The sequence below is a fragment of the Ammodytes marinus genome (assembly GCF_949987685.1).
Source record: "Ammodytes marinus genome assembly, chromosome: 9".
Taxonomy (NCBI): Eukaryota; Metazoa; Chordata; class Actinopteri; order Uranoscopiformes; family Ammodytidae; genus Ammodytes; species Ammodytes marinus.
The window spans coordinates 16,645,655-16,665,935 of NC_137213.1; the positions used below are offsets into that span (position 1 = coordinate 16,645,655).

The 20,281-nt window shown below is 40.0% G+C and overlaps 1 protein-coding gene across 1 annotated transcript in view; it reads left to right on the top strand.

Annotated features, from left to right (window-relative positions):
- Positions 1 to 20,281, top strand: part of LOC307256009 (A-type potassium channel modulatory protein DPP6-like) — a gene marked incomplete at both ends in the record, with an annotated part of 61,565 nt that overhangs the window by 40,873 nt on the left and 411 nt on the right. The window contains 23 exons of the mRNA XM_080034864.1: positions 1,578 to 1,676; positions 5,892 to 5,986; positions 6,113 to 6,187; positions 6,266 to 6,318; positions 6,757 to 6,838; positions 11,192 to 11,312; positions 14,586 to 14,740; positions 15,064 to 15,161; positions 15,261 to 15,387; positions 16,268 to 16,306; positions 16,452 to 16,559; positions 16,645 to 16,736; positions 16,842 to 16,889; positions 16,985 to 17,097; positions 17,860 to 17,907; positions 17,998 to 18,096; positions 18,178 to 18,247; positions 18,889 to 19,083; positions 19,164 to 19,218; positions 19,365 to 19,467; positions 19,584 to 19,639; positions 19,736 to 19,808; positions 19,911 to 19,984. Coding sequence (XP_079890990.1) covers positions 1,578 to 1,676; positions 5,892 to 5,986; positions 6,113 to 6,187; positions 6,266 to 6,318; positions 6,757 to 6,838; positions 11,192 to 11,312; positions 14,586 to 14,740; positions 15,064 to 15,161; positions 15,261 to 15,387; positions 16,268 to 16,306; positions 16,452 to 16,559; positions 16,645 to 16,736; positions 16,842 to 16,889; positions 16,985 to 17,097; positions 17,860 to 17,907; positions 17,998 to 18,096; positions 18,178 to 18,247; positions 18,889 to 19,083; positions 19,164 to 19,218; positions 19,365 to 19,467; positions 19,584 to 19,639; positions 19,736 to 19,808; positions 19,911 to 19,984 — 2,078 coding nt within the window. The remainder of the gene's footprint in view (positions 1 to 1,577; positions 1,677 to 5,891; positions 5,987 to 6,112; positions 6,188 to 6,265; positions 6,319 to 6,756; positions 6,839 to 11,191; positions 11,313 to 14,585; positions 14,741 to 15,063; positions 15,162 to 15,260; positions 15,388 to 16,267; positions 16,307 to 16,451; positions 16,560 to 16,644; positions 16,737 to 16,841; positions 16,890 to 16,984; positions 17,098 to 17,859; positions 17,908 to 17,997; positions 18,097 to 18,177; positions 18,248 to 18,888; positions 19,084 to 19,163; positions 19,219 to 19,364; positions 19,468 to 19,583; positions 19,640 to 19,735; positions 19,809 to 19,910; positions 19,985 to 20,281) is intronic.

Sequence of the window (20,281 nt, forward strand, 5' to 3'; positions counted from 1 at the left end):
AGTGATTGTGCACACGGCGTTACACAGAGACGAGGTCATAGGCTCACTAGGTAATGGGCCCTTTTACGCATAATACTGTTCAAGCCTGTTTAATGGAGATGATTATGCAGTTAGCTCTCCAGCCATTTATCAGATTGGCATTGCATCAGAGAAGCCATTTGCCTGTGCTGAGAATTATAGCTTTCTCCCCTCACTCTGCAACTTCTTGCCAGGTATAAAAATCTCTGATTTCTCGAGTCGATAAACTCTTCACAATCTCAGTCACACTGGGAAGCCTTCTGAATATTCTGCCAACAAACAGTTTTTTGTACATTTACACCGGGATGTGAACTGTTGCTCTCAGATCAATAGTGCAAAGCCTAAATTGCTCTAGCTGCAGTGGGGAATAGTTGTTGGAGGTGCTATCTTCAGAGATAGAAGAAGAGTATAATAAAGAGAAATGGTGCAAGTCTCAGGTGTGAGGCTGCGGGCCCCTGAGCAAAACAACACACTCGCTGATGGAAAAAAACAAAAGATTTCCTTCAAGATTTTTGTTCTGAAACTACTAAACTCACTCATTTGAAATGCTTACACATCTCTCAAGACTAGGGTTGCAAGGGGCTGGAAAGTTTCCGGTAAATTTCCGCAAAGTTTCCAGAAACTTTCCACGGGAACTTTTGCTCGGGAATTTTGGGAATATTCAAAATTGTAAATTATAGGAATTAACTAAATGGCGGTAATTTAAATGATTTTTTTTCATATCCAAACATAAATCTAAACATATAAACACTATATTTTGTCATAGGCAGACAGACATCCATGCAAACTAATACAATTATAAAACATTACGTTTGAACAAATGTATTTGTAAGTAAAACTTTATCAAGTTTTGATTATTTTATGAACAATCAATAATTTCACTGAAAACAAAAAGATGAATGTTGAGTAAAATATTACTCATCTGTCTGACCCCATCCATTCAATGAATTAAGTAAATTGCCCCCCATGTGATGGAGGAATGCACAGTGCATGTAGGGGGTGTGGCCTCAGTACCCCTGCAGTTAGCAGTGTGTGCAACCTGCCAAGCTTACTTGCATGAAATCTGGTTGTTTTAAATCAAGATTATGCTAAAATATATTTTCCCCAACTATATTTAAAATCACTGTTTAAGCTTCTGTAAACCTGCTCTAGTAAAAATCAATATATGATATCAAGTTTAGTTTCTCAATAGGCTTTAAAAAAATCTGATTTGAAATTAAGTGTTCATAAATATTTTAATGCTTAGTTGAAAAACCTGCTTTTTACTATCTAGAACGTTTGCCAGGACTGAAATAACATAGTTAGAATGACTTAGTGCATTGAGTAAATTCCCGTTTATTCCTGTTAATTCCCAGAATTCCCGTTAATTCCCATAAATTCCTGTTAATTCCCATGGAAAGTTTCCAACTTTGAAATTCCCGGAATTTTGCAACCCTACTCAAAACTGAAGTATGATTTCTTGAATGTTTCTTCAACAATAACGTGAATATACGTGAGCTCCTGTATGTCATATTTAATATTATGCATGTTTATTTGTATTTCTGTAATGCTCTTGACAGGTGAAGACGACAGCCTCGCCCTTAAGAAGAAAGTGACTATAGAGGATGTTTTCGGTGCAGACCTCCGCATTCATGATCCGGACGCCAAATGGCTTAGTGGTGAGTGAACAGTTAAGCATTATAAGCATCTGCCTCTCACCTGAACACATCCGGACACGTCTTGAATTTGTCCATATACTGTAGTTGCTGTTCATTGTGTCATGCAAATGCAAGTGTCACCAAACTAGAGTTGCAGGGGTGAAACAAAATCTGTCAAAAGATAACATTACTTATAACAGTATACGTCACAGTAAAAACAGATAACTTAATCGTCTTTCTGAAGCACTGAGAATGAAAAATGATTCCTTAAAAACACAACAAGTTCATTACTTTGGTGATATTTCAGGTTATAAATTAAATATGCACATGAGCGAATTACTCATCATCAACTCTGAAGCCAGGGAGATATCTTTTGAAACATTTCAATTTAAAGTTAAAACGTTATTTAAGGAACATTTTGCCCCACCTCTTGAACACACTAAGACAGACCTTGAAAGAACAATCTTACCAAATTTCCAGTTCTATTATTGGGCGGTTAATGTGCGAAATACGTTATTGCCTGAGGACTCCATCTACAGACACACCAGCATGGCTTCATATTGAATCAGTAGGCTGCGGTAAAACCTCACTATCAGCTTGTGTTGTTTTTTCAACGTCTATGATAGATTCGGCCTTTAAGATCTTGCATAGCAATGGCTTACATTAGTTTTAAGCATCTGTATATGAATGAAATATTTGTCTCATTTACTCAATTAAAAGAACAATTTATTTTTCCACCAAACCATTTTTTCCATTATGTGCACATTTACAATTGATTGCGTAGTAGATACCCTCAGTTCCCTAGTTTACTGGTTGAAACAATGTTTGATACAATCTTTGACATAAATGTGCATAGCAGAGGAGTAAATAAGGTGATATACAATATACTTTCCACTTTTCATTCTCCGTCTCTTGACCATAAGATCTCAGTGGGAAGATGATGTTTTTGGATAGAGGAACACTCAACATGCACCTTTCTGTGTTAGTATTTTGCACTGAATGGATAACAAAGCTATTATGTTGTTGTTAAAAAAGGAAAAGGAAATTGAAAAAAAATAACACAACTAGTTGAATAACATAAAACATTTTCTGTCCCCACAATGAACTAATGCAGCTGTGTTCATGCTGTCTAGACTACACATTCAGCATGTGGTGTGCTAGGCATTGTGTCTAAATTAAATATATGTACAAAAGAACAGGTTTGTTGTGGCCCCATGTAACCTTGACAAAGAAGAGAGTAGGAAGAAGCTACCGCCTGAGCTCATACATTTTGGATCAGTTGACTCAGTGCCCTCTGGTGTTCAACAGGAAAAGTGCTGAGAATATTTCTTAGCTAATGCATGATAAATGGAATCATTATTCTCAGATGGGTAATTGGATTTTTATTGTGAAATGTTAAGTCTGAACCGGTGGCGTCTACTAATACATCTTTCAAATAGAGGATTTAAGTTACTTCATATGAATTGAATGTGCAATGCATGCATCCAAGAGTAAAACATGATAATATAGCCTAGTTATGATATGGATACTTTTTAAAGATCTGGTTGTCGTCAGGGTGAGGAAAACTCGTACAAATGATGTGGGAAAACTAAGATGAAAAAAAAATGTGTTGGAAAATCAGAGGAGACATCATAAGGAACTTTTGTTTTGGTGATTTTGTGTATAAATAGATGGATCTTTTAACATAAAGATTTGTCACAGAGGTTGGGTTTTCAGGGTTTAAATATACGGTGCAGACACTGCCAAGCACTTCTGTTGTTGGTTTGACTATTGAGAAATTTTAATAGAGTTTTCAACGTTTTTATCCCTATCAATTTCTCATTCCAGATAATACTGTAGACTAGAAGACAGATTTTATATATGTTTTGTAAAACTGTACCACAGTACTCCAAATGTTGTACCACTTTGAAGCTTTGTAGAGAAAACAACTTAATCTTATGTAGTTTTTATGATTATGAGTTGTAGTTTATGTTTAAAGAAAGTTTTTCAAAGACAAAACACTAGACAGGGAACAGCAGTTCATCTGGTTTGACATCTCAGTTTACGCATGAGTACACCTGTAAGTCTGAATGCAGCCGTATCTAATGATAAACTCATGTATCCCACTTGTGTGACATGTTACGACCTCCCCACCGTCCCTTTGTTCCACTGTGCATTCTGTTCCCCTGATTACTTACATTACCTGCCTATTAACATATAATGAGTAAAGTTCCAGTGTTTCATCGTGCCCTTCGTTCATTACCATGATACAAATGTCCTCGGTGCCTGATGTAACCCCGGCAATCAATTGTATGGCATTGCATCTTGTCAGTTGACTTAATGCAATCAACTGCCCTTTGTTGCTAATGACCTTCTGATAAGAAACCCAACGGGACAACCTCACACTTCAATAGTCCTCATCAATATTTTGTGGGCTTCATTCACAGCGGTGCGTAAATTGATCCCCGTTTGCTCTTTGATCACCGCTTGCCTCAGTAGTTTTTGGACTCACCTCTGAGTTTGGCACACCAACTCAGATATAGAGAGACAAAGGAATTCAACCTTCACACTGCAGCTCTTAAGGCCAGGACACACCGGCCCAATAATCGCCGTCGTAGAGTCGGGAGGGGGCGGGGACACGAATCTGTTTGGTGTGTGCCGTGAAATCGGTCGTCGTAGATGTCGTCGGGCTTCTTTTGAGCGGGCAGTCTTTCAGTTGGAGCAATTTGATTTGTGGAGGGCTAGCGAATCAGTGAAGCCCGGAAGTGAGGCGGGTAGCACAAACAGCTAACAACAGTTAGCCATCGTTTTAATGTGTTTGTCTGTTTCGTTCAGCGAGTACTCACATGCATCAACCCTTGTTGACTGCTCGACACCATGCTCGACACTCTCTGCTAAAAATGGTGCTCTTTATGGTCCATAAATATAAATACGTATTTCCATCTATGTTTATGGTCTAGAGAGCCGTCCCATCATTTCCGGCTTCCGTATTTTTTCGGGCCACAATACAGATTAGCGCCACCTGCTGTTATGGAGACGGAAAGTCAGCAGTCGATTTGGTGTGTTCTTTGCACTTTTTCGGCCGCGACGGGAAGACTGGAGCTCCCTGAATCGGCAGTCTCCATTTTCGGGTAGTCGGACTGGTGTGTCCTGGCCTTTAAACAAATGAGCTGCTATACTCTCAGATATATTACAGAATATTATATTGTCCAACGATGAAAACAAGGAACTGACCAAGAAACATCTGTGACCTTCTTTGGCAGCTGAGTCACCATCACTTCTCTTCATGATTTCCCAGCACAGACCGACACAGACTTTTCTCTTAGAATTGATGTGGTGTAATCAAGGCTACCATCCAGTATGCACTGACACTTCAACACTTTCAACTCTTATTTGTGTCCCTCGTACCATAACAAATGGTCTATTAAGTGAAATAGAACAACCTCTGCACAAACAAGCCATAGCCATTTGGCTGGGGTGCATTGGCCAAGCACTGTCTCCAACAATCACATTTGCTTGGATTATTTTTTTTTTAAATGAAAAAAAGTTTATTGTTTGAATGCATGAAACAGGAAATCTTTGGGTTTCTTACATTATGAGGAAAAGAAACACACTTAAAAACAGAGTGCTTGTGCTCCAGATAGTTTAAAACCATCTAAAGGACAAGCTTTAAATTATAGCACAACATGCACAACAGTGTTAAACCTTGTACTTCCATTTTCAAAACACTGGCTTTTTATTGCGAAGGTAACAAGGGGAAAGCAATTCCGGCATTTATTAGGATCCTCTCATTAAAGACGAGACTGTCGTGTATATCTAGTGGGCATTGTAACAGTGAATGGTGCAGACACTCACAGCCTTAGACTGTCTGCCAAGGGAAAATGTTTTGAAAATGAAAGGTAGGCCTTACCTTAGCAGTAAGCAAATTAGCCGGCATTTAATGATTATTAGATCTATGTTTTTCTATGTTTCCTGACTACTGATGAAAATGACCTTTTAGCTAACTCTGGTACTGCTAAGGAACTGTGCATTGTGTCTGTCAAGTAACAAAACAGATGAATTAATTAATTAATTAAACAGAGCAGCAAGAGCAACACCTTCTTGAATTAGATGCAGCTTTGATAGCGATTTGTTTCACTAGAGATAACTGATAAAAAGAAACAGGACAAAGGCCTATCACTGTAAAAAGAAAAGAAAAAGTATGCTAGTAAGAGTAATAACTCCCTCTAAGATAGTTGTTTTTCATGTCATTTACAGGCAATGAGCTGCTGTATCGTACACGTGACGGGGATGTTGTCAGGCTTAATGTTGACACAATGGAGAGAACCGTTATCGTGCTGGACCAGTTGTTTGTGAGTGTGTTACCTTACACCCTGGCGTTGTTTTACAGTTGAGCCGTACGCAGAGCCTACACTATCTTCTGCTTCTGCATTTGGTGTGTTAACTGCATGTTTTTACTTTTAATGTATCCTATCCAGGACAGAGCCAGAGCCACCAAATACCAGGTGTCTCCAGACATGCAAAATGTGCTGTTCGCCTTTGACGTGAAACCGGTGAGAAACCCCTTTGAGAGCCATATTATTCCACCAGAAAGTGTCCGTCTCTAACTGTGTTGCTGTTTGTGTCCGCAGATCTACCAGCACTCCTATGAGGCCAAGTACATTATTTACAGCCTCGTGACACAGTAAGACCCACCTTTATTGTGTCGTCTTTTCATCACCTTACCTCTCTCCCAGATTGTTTACTGGACAATAATATGCCCCCGAAGCCCTGACATTGGCCTCATTTACCCGGCTGCTTTTTTTGCCACTTTGTGGGAACACATTTAAGTTGCCATTTAGTTGCGTGCGCTGCATTAAGTTTTGCCTGTTTTTAGCCTTTCATCCGTCTATGTCTTCTTGCAGTATTCCCCTACTGTTCTGTATTTGTACTGAGCCGAGCAAAGTCAGCTTGTGCTAAAAAAGGGATATGGATGATTGATGAAGCCTATGGTGAGGTGAAGAAGCAAAAAAAAAACATATGACTTCCTTTGTCCGACTGTGCATTTGTATTTAGATAGACACTGTGCATTGTGCGTGTAGCGTACATACAGACAAATACAGTATTGAGTCTTTTTCCACAGGGAATCTTGGGCCTTGAATCCCCCGGAGGTGCATGAAGCTGTCCTGCAGTTTGCTGGATGGGGACCCAGAGGCCAGCAGCTGGTAAGGAGGCCGTACCTTCGAGATTTAGGCACAATTGTCATTGTGTTTTGTGTCACAGTTGAACAGACAAGTGTTGTGGCATGGTTGCTGTAATGAGCGCTTTAAGGGTTCCAGGCTGATCTCTCCTTGCTTTGACCTCCATTAAGTGTAAGCCAAAATCATTTTTACTTTCACAACTAACTGACAACACATGGGCTGGTGAGAGCCACAGTGGCAGATGGCATCTCGGTGGCACAACCCATGGCGTGGACAGTCTGGGCCTGCTAGGGGGGAGAAAACACATGGCACTGCCCGAAGTGTAACATACTGGATGTCTGTGTGTGTGTGTGTGTCACCAGCCACATTTATTGAGAGATTTTTATATAGAACAAAATGCACCAGTTGATTGGAGACATTTTGTCCAGTTGTGCACACAAAATTGATGTCTTCAATTTAATATCATCGCAGTTCCATTTGGCATTTCCATTCATTACATGTTTCATTATCCCTGCACAATATGAGGATAAAGCTGTATATTCAACAAAGTAGAAGGTTTCTGTAGCTTTTGAAAAGGGTAAAGGAGTGCAGAAATATAAAAAAGCCTGCTAACCTATTTGCCTGGCATCCTTGGACTTACAGTAACACAGATACAAGTGGTTTGTCCCTGTCAAAAGAATTTCTTGTGTTATAAAGTATTTTCAAAGCTACACATTTGTTTGCACAGTTCAGGCTCTTATGAATTCAATAATAGCATTGGACTGGACAATGTTGGTAAATTGAATAAAACAAACCCTAACCTTAGCGTTGTTTTTGGTTTTTTCAACAGTTATTTGTAACGGGACATCAGATCTGAAAACACTTACCCTTTTAGCCATAATATCGTCCTATAACTTACATAATTCTGTCCTTTTTCATTCGCAACATTGTAACTGTCAGCATGCACATGAAAAACCTAAAACCAAGACAAACAGAAGTCTGTGAGGATACAAATTGTCCATGTAGCCAAGCCTGGTACTAATTATACCTCTGCTACATTGTTATTCTTTTAAAAAACTATTTAAAAACACATCAACGTGCCCAATCTTTGACCCAGCGGGTGAAGCGTTCCTTTGTTACAATGAACAATATAACTGTGAACCAAATGTGCATTGTAATCCGCACCTCAAAATAGTTCCCAAACAAATGTGTTGTTAAGTCAGAGTAATGTTAGGTTTTTAAAAGCACTGAGAGAAAACCCTGAGAAAACCCTGTTCATTTTGGTATTGTCATGCACTTGTTGACAGTGGGCAAAAAAATGTAGAAAAATGTCAGCCTTATCTTTTAATTAGATTTTGAAATATTCCCATTGACTGAAGCACTGGTAACCTTTTGATTTATTGTTGTCACCCTTGGTTACTTTAAATTAGTTTCCATTTGGATTGTGGTGCTTAGACAACAGACAGCCCTGTGGTTTATCAGCTATTATTTCTAAGCTTGCTCTCCCTCCATAATTGCTCTTATCGTATCATTTGCTTAAATTACAGATAGATTGCTGTGAGAAAATATTAACATTTCAAGTGTGCGGGGAAACTTTGCCTGCTGAGGGAAGAATGGCAGATTCATTTGCATATGGTAATGGCGTACCTGATTGTTCCCCTTGCAATGTTGTAACTGTAGCTCCTCGTTTCAGTTAATGAACAGCCGAGGTTACACAAGGAAAAATGAGATGAGCTGTCGAATTTTGTTTCTGTCCGACCCAGCAATGTCGGACATGTTTTCTTACTTTACCTTTGCGATTTTGTGAATGAAATGATTTTTCAAGTTTATCAGATTGGGAGCAATTTATCATTGAGTACTTCATCAGACCATAACTATAAGGTGTGTGTGTGTGTGTGTGTGTGTGTGTGTGTGTGTGTGTGTGTGTGTGTGTGTGTGTGTGTGTGTGTGTGTTAACGGTGATATGGCTGTGTGCAGTGAAGCATCAGATGTACAGTGAGAAAAAGATGAGGAAATGAATCCCCCCCTCATTAAACCACAAGCAATTACTCTACCATGACATAGCAATCAGTGAGCCTGGGTCAACACACACACACACACACACACACACACACACACACACACACACACACACACACACACACACACACACACACACATCCAGTATTTTAGAAGTACCGCTTATACTGGTTGTTTTTGCACTTCAGGACACACACAGGTTATATTGACGTAAAAGAGGAGGGGGAGAAGATAGGGGGTGAAAGTATTGCGTGAACAAATCAGAACTTATTCCAAGGCTAAAACCACAAATGTACATGTACACAAAAACACACACAAATAAGATAGTGTGCTATTCAAGCTCTACAGGTAGGCTACCTTAGAAGATTGAAAAGAAGTGAGATTGCTGCCGGCTCCACAAAGGATTTCAGCTGGAGGCCATTCAGAGTCATTAACTACTAAATGCCATAATGAGAACTCGGCTCACAAGGATTCCCTTGAACCTGGAGGCCTGTATGTGTCTCTCGGAACCATGTTGTGAAGTTGAATCAAGATTTTGAGGTTGAGTATTGAGGCGGCTTTGACCAAAGTTTAAATCATAATAATGAGAATACTTCAAATAAAAATGTTATGCAACTCTTTGAAAGCTGCCTATTGTTTTTTCGATATCTCCCGTGTCGCCTTTCCAACATTCGGCAACCACCGGCTTCCTTTGCTTTACACAGGCCTGCATTGATCTGTTTTCCTCAGATGTTGATCCCACGGTATACAACTTTGATTTTCCCCTACAGCAGCAATAGATCAGAGTAAAGGGAGCCATGTCTCCCTCTTTTTCTTCTGTTCTTGTGTGGGCGATTTGAGGATTAGATGATTTAACTGAAGAGGTTTTTATCTGACAGAGGCGTCACACCACCTGAGCTTCTGATACCAACACATACCACATTCATCTCCCTCGCTCTGGTGCCAGGCGAAGCGGCGACATCGGGGAGTGGATTGACAGAGTGCTTTTTAAGTGTTGAACGTCCCCTCCGCCAGCAGTCCTTCTGCAGGCCTCTGGGCGATGCCACTGTTGGTGCTGAGAGCTTGAATCAGTATTCTAACCTTCAGTTTAGCTCAGCCATCGCACACCCTCCACCCTCCAGCAGACAGCATAATGTCTCTAAAACACAGGGGGAGAAATGCTTGTGCATGATTTCAAGTGTGTGTGTGTGTGTGTGTGTGTGTGTGTGTGTGTGTGTGTGTGTGTGTGTGTGTGTGTGTGTACGCGCGCCTGCAGTGCCTCAGCCAACTCCAGCATCTTGGTTCTTGGTTAGCAACACCACTGCCGGTACCTGAACTGTAATTAGGCAAATATCTGCATAAGGCAGGTGTTGACTGAGACGTTTTAGCGGCTAAGTGCCTTTGAGTGGGTGACTGCGTTTCCATCTGGATTAAGATGAAATCATGTTGTGATAGAACGCCACAGGTGGGTTTGGAGTAAAAGACTACTTAAGTATGTTACCAAAAAATCTAAACATTCTAAATATTTTCAGAACAAAACAAAAACAGAATCATATCACCATGATGAAATGATGATGCATGATCATTATATTAATAAATGTAATTAATATAATAAATATAATATAAAAAAGGTAAAAGATATATCAAAAATAAAAGACAAAATATAAAAATATGAAAGCTGCTCTTTGCTGGGATTACACACACACCCTGTGTAAATATATATAAAATCGATGTATGCCAATGATCGAAGGGTTGGCGGTTCGATTCCCGCCCTGACACTTGTGTCATGGTTGTTGTGTCCTTGGGCAAGACCCACCTTGCCTCTTGTGAATGTGTATGACTGCTGTATTGTGGTGGTGGTCGGAGGGGCCGTTAACCACCACCGGTATGACTATGTGTGAATGAATGGAACCTGGAACCCTGTAAAGTTGACAGTTTAAGACTCACTGTTTTGCATTGGCCTTTAACACAAGTTCAGCTTTTGGGTAACTTCTGACTTTTATATGTTGCTAATTTTATCTGTTATGTTTTGTAATTATTTTTATTCTTAAACGTATTTACTAGTATTTTACTATGCTTTTATTTTCTATGCACATTTTAAAGCACTTTGTGACTCTGTCTGTAAAAAGCGCTATATAAATACATTTTACTTACTTACTTACTTACTTACTTACTTACTTACTTACTTACTTACTTACTTACTTACTTACTTACTTACTTACTTACTTACTTACTTACTTACTTACTGTTAAATTGAGAGTAGTGCAAACAGAGGGTGATAAAAAGTAGTCCCAGCGTTGCCTTGCAGGAAAGGATTAATAATGTAGGTATAAGCAACACACACACACACACTGATACAGCAACGAATGATGGTTCTCCCCTCTGCATTTCTCTGTTCAGATCTTCATATTTGAAAACAACATCTACTACAGAGCCACAGTAGAGAGTCGAGCTATCCGCTTGGTTTCCACTGGTAAAGGGGAAGTCATTTTCAATGGCCTTGCTGACTGGCTGTATGAAGGTAAGAAGAATGCAAACACATTAACACCTAAATACAACAAAACCCAGGACATCATCATATTTCCATGTTGCAAGGAGTGGATTTTCTTTTGGAGTTCAATATTCACTCTGTGTAAGCTCAGTTTTGTTTCCTGGAGTGGAAATATCCGGATATTTAGCAGCCAAATGTTGATCTATTTTCACCAGCTATAGCAGCTTACTTTGTCTGTCTGCTGTTTGGTGCTGGCTACGAGGTAGCCTACATATGGTTAGGAAACTGTGAGAGTGAACCCTTTAACAGTAATGTTGTGGGGCCGAGAACCAAAACAATAAGCTGAGAGACATTAAAAATGCTTTGACTAGCAATGCTATAATATAGGGTTCTCTGTGGGTTTGTCAGTACGAGCAAGCTCCTTTCAATTAAAAGTAGCCGTGGGATCCCCTGTTGAAATCAAAATATTTATTACAGCCTTTGATTGCATCTATGGTGCCTAGAGCAAAGCACATAAATACACAAGTATATTTTTGGTCAGGGTTGTCCATAAACTTTGGCACACATAGCGTATTTAACAGACTACATTTGACCACCATTCTTGTGACACCTGCACACCGAGGCGGGTGGTGCTGGCTTCATTTCAGCACCCCTCCTTCTCTAGACTTCCCATTGCTTGCCTTTGTGTTCAGGCAATTTTAATTAATTCTGATCTGCGGTGCTGCAATCTCACTCAGCAGATGTTCAGAAGCCATCATATACGTGTAATTTAATATGAGACACTATTTGATTACTGCATATGTAAGACAGACACTCCAATTACATACAATTTGGATATGGCTTTGTTTAGGTGCATTAATTTATGATAAAGTTAATAGGGAACACTTCTGATTACGACATTGTTAACATTATACATTTTTGATCTATTCAGAGTGTTACTTGATAATAATTGCATTGAAAATGCTTAACGAAATGTATGTTGAGAGAGATTATGTTTTGAAGGCATGAACTGCTCCATGGTCGTCTCTAATTGTTCTGTCATTAATTGGATTGTTTTCTTTGTTGACACAGAACATTTCATGAAATAAGTAATCCATTTTTCAAGGCCGAAAAAAGATTTGTCTTGCAAAGTTTAATGGATTTATCAGCAGATAAGAGGCTATTACGCGAAAACAGGAATGTAATGCTTTGTCTTTCTTCGACACACACACACACACACACACACACACACACACACACACACACACACACACACACACACACACACACACACACACACACACACACACACACACACACACACACACACACACACACAGTGTCAACAGGGTGTACTGTATTGTTCAGGAAAGATTGGCTTAGAAAAAAATGGTTGGTGGTTCAAGGTGAGGCTTTGACATTCCTCTCAGGTATTTTGTTTTCGACAGGAATAACATGCTCAACCTTCAGTAGGAGTAAACATTATTGGGTGCAGCAAACTCCAGCATCACTGGATTGTTGGTGGCCTGTTTTAAAGGGGTAACACAAATTATTTCTAGTATCTGGATCCACACATTTAATCTAAAACATGTCTTAGTAGATATTTTTTTCTGCTGCATTTATTGCCCTCTGAGCCCCTAAAACTCAAACATTTCATTGAAATAATCATGTACATACATTTTTTTTTTGCTAAATAAAAGCCTTAACAAATGTACGCCAGTTCAAGAATCAGCTGGTTCCACAGTTGATTAATGTTCCGGTATATCCGGTGGTATCAAATGGAATATTTTCAAATGATGGACTGAAAAGTTGTGAATCAAATGAATACTTTTTTTTCTGAGAAATTGAGATCTCAAACCTACAGTCCTGTGGATTAGAAAAATGCTTCGCTCCCAAAATTAATTATGTCTGAGGCTTTGATGTCGATCAGAGTCGATAAGTAATTCTTCAGTTGTCATCAGCAAACATGTAGCTCTAACGTTGATCAGGAGATTACAGATTTTGAAGCTAGTATATACCCACCGCTTCCTGTAGAGCAGTGGGTTTGGTAGAAGGAGAGGATGAATTTGAGTGATTTTAAAAGAATGCATCTCTTGTACTCATGTTGGTTTCTGTGGGGTTTAGTGTATAGTCCCCTCCTCAGCTGATAGAGGTTTATACTTTCTGTTTGCTCCTGACACTGGCTGTCCAGCACAGGAGACAAACACATTTCCATGCCTCTATTCTGGCGCCATTCCACAAAATATTCATAGTTTTGTTTTGTATGAATTGCAGAAACAACGTCTCCTATGATTGATGTTAAACAGGCCCAATAATAAAGACCAGGAGTCTTATAAAATGTGTCATTCTTCATAAAATAATGCATACAATACATTTTATGTTCTGCTCTTAGAATAAATAGTCTTATAGTCGAATAAATGTTCTGTGTAGGCCTTGAAAATCCTGCTGCACTGCAACAATCGAAATTGGCCTCAGGGTGAGAGCTCAATCAAAGGTTTCAGAATTCAACACAGAATAAAGTATTTCGCCCACTGTGTACCCTGCTACAGCAGGCCCTGTGCATTCTCTGTAATATGAAAAAAAGCATTATATGCTGAGAAAATTCATGATGACCAAATCAAGGTCCTTATCAAGGTTGTATTGATCATTTATTGCCAGGAAAAAGGCTGTTGTTGGGATCTCCACATGTAGGTACAGTGGAGAGTGTTCTGCAAGAGCTTATCATGGAGCTCTTCTGCCCCCTGCTGTATGAAAATCCCTCTATCGATCTTACTTAATAGTAATCTTTTTTCCCTGAAGTGACAGCACAGGGAGTCAGCACCATAATTCACACACACATGCCATAAATATTGAACTAATGTCTGTTCAAATGGTGACGTATAAGAAATGTGTTCATCAGTGTCAGAATATTTTGCACATAAGCACTAACTTATAGGAAAGCTGCATACTTTTATACTTTACGCTTTCTGTGTGAAGCGTTGCATTTTATTTATTTTTTTAGTAAAAGTGTCAATCTGTAACTGGATTTTCAGGTGGATTTTACTCTTTTTGTCGTACCCTTTCTTAAAGTCAGTGTGGTCTTTGGAATACAAGAGGGGAAAATTCAAAGTGGAGGTTGAATTTATTGTCGTTCTCTTCACATTAGCATTCAAGGGAACAAAAGTGTGTTCTCTCAGTGCTTCAGTGCAAATAATACAATAAAACAAGTGGTATTAAGTAAAACATTGAATTTATTTTGAAAATCTTATAAACTCATATAAACTTATTCAAAACAAATTGTGTTTTTTCAAAGTGTGTGCAATATCAGTTTGTTTTGTTTGGCAGAGGAGATCCTGCAGACGCAGATAGCCCACTGGTGGTCTCCAGATGGGCTGCGTCTGGCCTACATGACCATCAATGACACGCTGGTGCCCAGGATGGAAGTTCCCTTTTTCACAGGAACGCCGTACCCCGCTAGCCTGGAGTATCACTATCCGAAGGCAAGTCTCGGGCCACAAACCTGCACCTTTTCTTTGGCTATAAAGCAATATTTTTATAATTACAATGCATCGAATGACAGATTTGAAAAGGGTTGTTGTCTGTAGTGATGAACTGAGAATTATCACCTCAATCTGGCCGTTACCATTTGTCTGCCTTATCCGAAATTCTGAAAAAAAAAATGTTTAAATGACCTTCTGACCTTTCCAAACAATAGGTTCACATGTTCTCTCACGTTGATGTTGTCTTTGATGGAACGACCGAAAGACAATCCTTACTGTCTTAAAGTGATATCCAGTCAGACCTATCTCATTTCTGGTTGCAGGCTGGGGAAGAGAACCCTGCAGTGCACTTGTCAGTGGTGAGCCTTAACGGTCCCCTGCACACCGTGGTGATGAAGAAACCTGATGACCCCCGAATAGGGTGAGTGACAGCTCCAACAGGGCTTTATCGTGTAGGGAAATAAAGGTATTTTTCTCTGACAGTGGTGGTATTGTATTCTCACCTTCTGTTTTTTTCCAGGAGGGAATATTATATCACCATGGTGAAATGGGCCACTAGCACCAAACTGGCTGTCAACTGGCTGAACAGAGCCCAGAACAATTCCATCTTGACGCTGTGTGAGGCTACGACTGGAGTCTGCATTAAGGTGAAACGTCAACCGCAAAATTCTCCTTGACAATAAGTGAAATCTACTGCACGGCTCAGGTTGTGTGTTGTGTGTTTGTTGGGAGGATCTGGTGATATTCTATGTGTTTTACCCTCTCTGTGTTTTCTATGTGTTTTACCCTCTCTGTCAACAAAAAGATAAGAGAAAAGATGGAGGGATACAGTAGCTTATCCCTTTTTTGCCTTTGACGTCTTTTGTTGTCCGAAATCTATTAGAAACACATCAGTGAGCCACACTGTTTCACTGGGTGACATGTTCCTTCATGACAATGAACATGGGCACTGAGGTTTCATTTTCCAACAATCCCACATGCACTTTGCACCACATGAAAATACTCACTGGCTCACCACACCCGCAGCTAAAAATAGTCCGTAGAAAATGCACTATTTGGTACTGTTTGGGTAACATTCGGTTAAAAACTAAATCGTTTCCTTTCAACAGTATTTAAAATATATTCATGACCTTTTTTTTGTTAAGGGAATAGTTGAGCGTTTTCGTTTGAAGCTCAATGTCTGGTAGAGAGTTATATGAGACGATCGATCCCCCTCGTATGAATGTTCATTCAAAAGTAAAAAGGTAAATTGTGTTCATTGTTTATTTGTATGGATTGAACATACAAGATAAGCCAAAGAGCTTCTGGCTGTAGCCTAATATTTAATATAAAGATATGAAAGCGGTATCAATCTTTTCTTTTAACTCCCTGCCAGAAAGCTAATTAGCTTATTTCTCAAAACATCGATTTACATCTTCTGCAGGAAGCAATGGGCTTGGCACAAGTTATTATTACTACTACAATAACACGCCTCTGTTATGGTCTTTTCATGTGATTTAATTACCTCGTACTCTTTGTTATTTTCAGAAACATGAGGACGAGAGTGAGAGCTGGCTGCACAGACAGGTACGTGATAAAGATGCGGGGAAGTTGCTTTTGTGTGTCTGCGCTTTATAAAGTAAACAACAGGATATGAATGAGCCCTGCAGGCACCTGTTGGGACACAGAATGAATCTGCATGTGCACAATGTTTTTCCTCTCCTCTCCGCAGAATGAAGCACCGCTTTTTTCCCAAGACGGACACAAGTTCTTCTTCACCAGAGCGATTCCTCAGGGCGGGAGAGGAAAGTTTTTCCATATCTCTATGTCCACCTCTATGGTACGCATTTTCACAATCATCCTCGTCCTGTCTGTGTTGAAGGTATGGTACAGTGTACCACTCATGTTGATTATTTTAATTCTAGCCTAACACTAGCACAGACATACTTCAGTCACTGACCTCTGGAGACTGGGACGTCACCAAGATCTTGGCCTTCAATCACGAAAGGAGCCTCATGTGAGATGTCTTGATGTTTTTGCGTGCACCGTTTGTTTGTGTGGCAGCCAGTTTTGCAAAATCACTTTGTTGTTATTTGATGGCAACGTTTGGATGTTTTTCCAGATATTTTCTGAGCACAGAGGACAACCCCAAACGACGGCACTTGTACAGGTAGGAATGTGCGCCATGTTATGAGTACCTCCATGTTTTCTGTAAAGTGCTGTTTAAGGGAATTCCAACAACACTTACTCGGTGTCATCCCACAGTGCTGACACAATCCCCCCGTTCAACCGCTGCTGCCTGTCTTGCGAGTTCACATGCGGCTACGTGGACGTCGCGTTCAGCCACGACATGCACAACTTCTTGCTCAGCTGTAAAGGTGAGCGTCCTCCATCTTGAATCTCCCGTGTCGAGTCTATTTTATTAACATCCGGAATGACAGTGTTTTACATTCAGGCTGTCCTGAGAATAAAGACGCTCTGCAGAGAGCTGTGTTCAGTAGAAAGCATAACACACGAGTGCAAGGTGGAGAGCTTTAATCGAACTGGACGTGAGCAGAAACACCTCAAACCACTGCAGGATCCCTTAGATTAGCTGTAAAAAATAAATTCTTAAAAAAAGGACCGACTGCACGTCAATGGTCAAATGAGCTCTGCTGAGCTGCTGGAGAAACAGTATTTTAAATTAAATGAAAATGAACCCAGGTGTTAACAATGTGTTGTTGTTTACTAGATATATTCCTCGTGATCCATTGATGTTTTATTATGTTTTTTCCCCTTGTGGCTTTCACGCAGAGGCACAGCATCGTAGTTTCTTTGGGGGCTGATTTGCTTAGGGTGGGGGGGGGGGGGGGCACACTCCAGAGAGGAGAATGAAGTGCCAGTGGCTTTCTTCATTAATTGGATCTGTGGAGAGCAGACTCCATTGTGAAATAATAAGCTTCTTCCTCATGGGACGAAAGCAGATTATTAACTGTATAGCGCTGCTTCTGAAGCCTGTTTAAAAATGACTGGTATGGTGGAGGCTTTGGAGCCTTTCATCAGTGCCTTGTTATATAAAAAGTTAGTTTCTTAGCAAGTTATTTTCTATTATTGCATTCATGTCTGCTGATTTTTTTTCCACCCTTGATTGTTCTGCGTAGGTCCATCTGTACCGAGTGTGGCTGTCTATAGCACCGAGGACACACAGAGTGAGTGTCATCTTGGTTGTGTTGTCCGTACATCATCATGATCCATTGAGTCATTGAGAAGCTGTAACAAAAGATCTGCTTAACCTGCAGAGCTGTTTGACTTGGAGACAAATGAAAGGGTGAACTTCACGTACCACAACATGCAGATGCCCAAAGTAGAAAACAAGACCATCATCATAGACGACTACAGTATGTCTCCCTATGTGTACGATTCCTGATGAGATGAATGCCACCAAGAGACCAAATAACTTTGCCCTCTCTACGTTGTAGCTCTTACGATGGAAATTCTGAAGCCGGCTGGATTCGTAGACACAGCTCATTACCCGTTACTGCTGCTAGTGTGAGTATGAATCAGTCTGTTTTGTATTCTTAAAGTCTATTATCATGACACCAATGATCATTTAAGGTGATTCTACAAAGATTTGGTGGTGCACTTCCCAACATTTTGGGAAGTCAAAAAGGTCCAAATGTCTGGTCATGTCTGTCAAGCTACTGCTTTCAATTAGTGATCCAGGCTTCCAGTTAAGAAATAATAGTCTTCAGTCACAATCCCAGATAACCTTGATGACCTCATCAAAGTGCAAATTGGAGCAAAGTGATCCTTTAATCTATCAATTCATCAAATGTTTGGTCAATGAATGAACAAGGAATTGTTTCAGCACTGCAATAACATGCTTGAATGTGATATCATATAAAACAATACCCTGCTCTAGATAGGCTACTACATTTGTAAAATATTATTTTGACTTTAACTGTTCAACTTTATGGTCGTTTTTAAGGGTTCGTAAGGTGTTGTGATGGACATCATTACATCACATGATGTTCCTTTTATTTTGACCTTTTTTGTCTTAATTTGTAAATTTTGATGTTAAATTCTTTCATTTTTCGGTTATGATCCTGACAATAGTGAAATAAAACGTGTCTGTGTCGTTAAAAACTAAAGAGCTAACTAACTGAAATGGTGGTATGTTGTTCCACTAGGGACGGTACGCCAGGCGGGCAGATGGTTTCCGAGCAGTTCCGGGTGGACTGGGCCACCGTCCTGGTCAGCAGCTTCAGCACCATCGTCATCCGCTTCGACGGCCACGGCAGCGGCTTCCAAGGAACAAACTTTCTCCACAAAGTCAGAAGGAAACTGGGCCAACTAGAGGAGAGGGACCAGCTGGAGGCACTCAGGTAAGGCTTGTTCTTTAAACCCCAAAGCAAGAGGCCATAACACTGGAAGCTTGAACAGTTTTCTTCTCAATCTGTTTTAGGTTAATATCCAAAGAGCCTTACATTGATAAAACTCGCATGGGAGTCTATGGAAAGGTAAGGAGAGAGCACATTCTCAGAGAGGCTCCTGAGATTTACTGTCATTTTGAATTTGGTTAACTGCCCTCCTTCATAATAGATACAGCATGGAAACTATTAAGACTTGTTGATGTGTTTCTGTGTCTCCCGCTACCTGTGTTCAGGCCTATGGAGGATATTTAGCCACGATGCTTCTGAGCTCCGAGGAGTTTGCCGAACTTAAATGTGGAACTGCCGTCTCCCCTATCACAGATTTCGAGCTATATGGTATATTACTTTTTCCAATATCTTTCTTCCATGGATGTGTTAAAGATGCTCTCGGGATGGTGTATACAGGCAGACGTTATTTCTAACCCTGCTTTTCCTCGCCTCCAAAATTGCAGCATCTGCGTTTTCGGAACGATACCTCGGCTCTAAGACGGATTCCCGGGTATACACGGTAGGAGTTTGAACAATTTCAGTCAGGGATGGTCATATTTAAGAGTTGTCGGTGGCGTAAATGGTTGATTTGTTTTTGTCCTTCTCTTTCCTTCAGATGGCAAATTTAGCACACAGAGCGGGTCAACTTCTGCAGAAGCAGTACTTAATAATCCACCCAACTGCTGACGGTAACAGACACATTTTGAATATTATTTCACAATATTGCAGTGAGTGAAAGACTTAATTATTTAAACTGTGTCTCTCCTATTTTATACCTTCCACTACCACAGAAAAGGTCCACTTCCAGCATTCGGCCAAATTCATCAATCATTTAATCAGTGAGAAGGCCAATTACACTCTACAGGTGAGCTCTAAACAATATAACTGTGATTTTTATTATTATGTTCCTAATATCATGGCGGAAGCTGTCATTTTTCAGAATGAGATTAATCCAATGTTTTGAAATTTGATTGTTCCTTTAAAGGGCAAGGACACATTTTTCCAAGTCTATTGATTTGTGTAACTCATATTAGCTGTGGCTGAACTTAAGGTCGCATCTTGGCACAGAACAAGTATTCTGAGAGACAGGAGGAAAGCAATTGTTTTGGTGTAGTTGTTGTCACCATAAACAATGTCACCATAACGTCCTTCAGTAGATGTT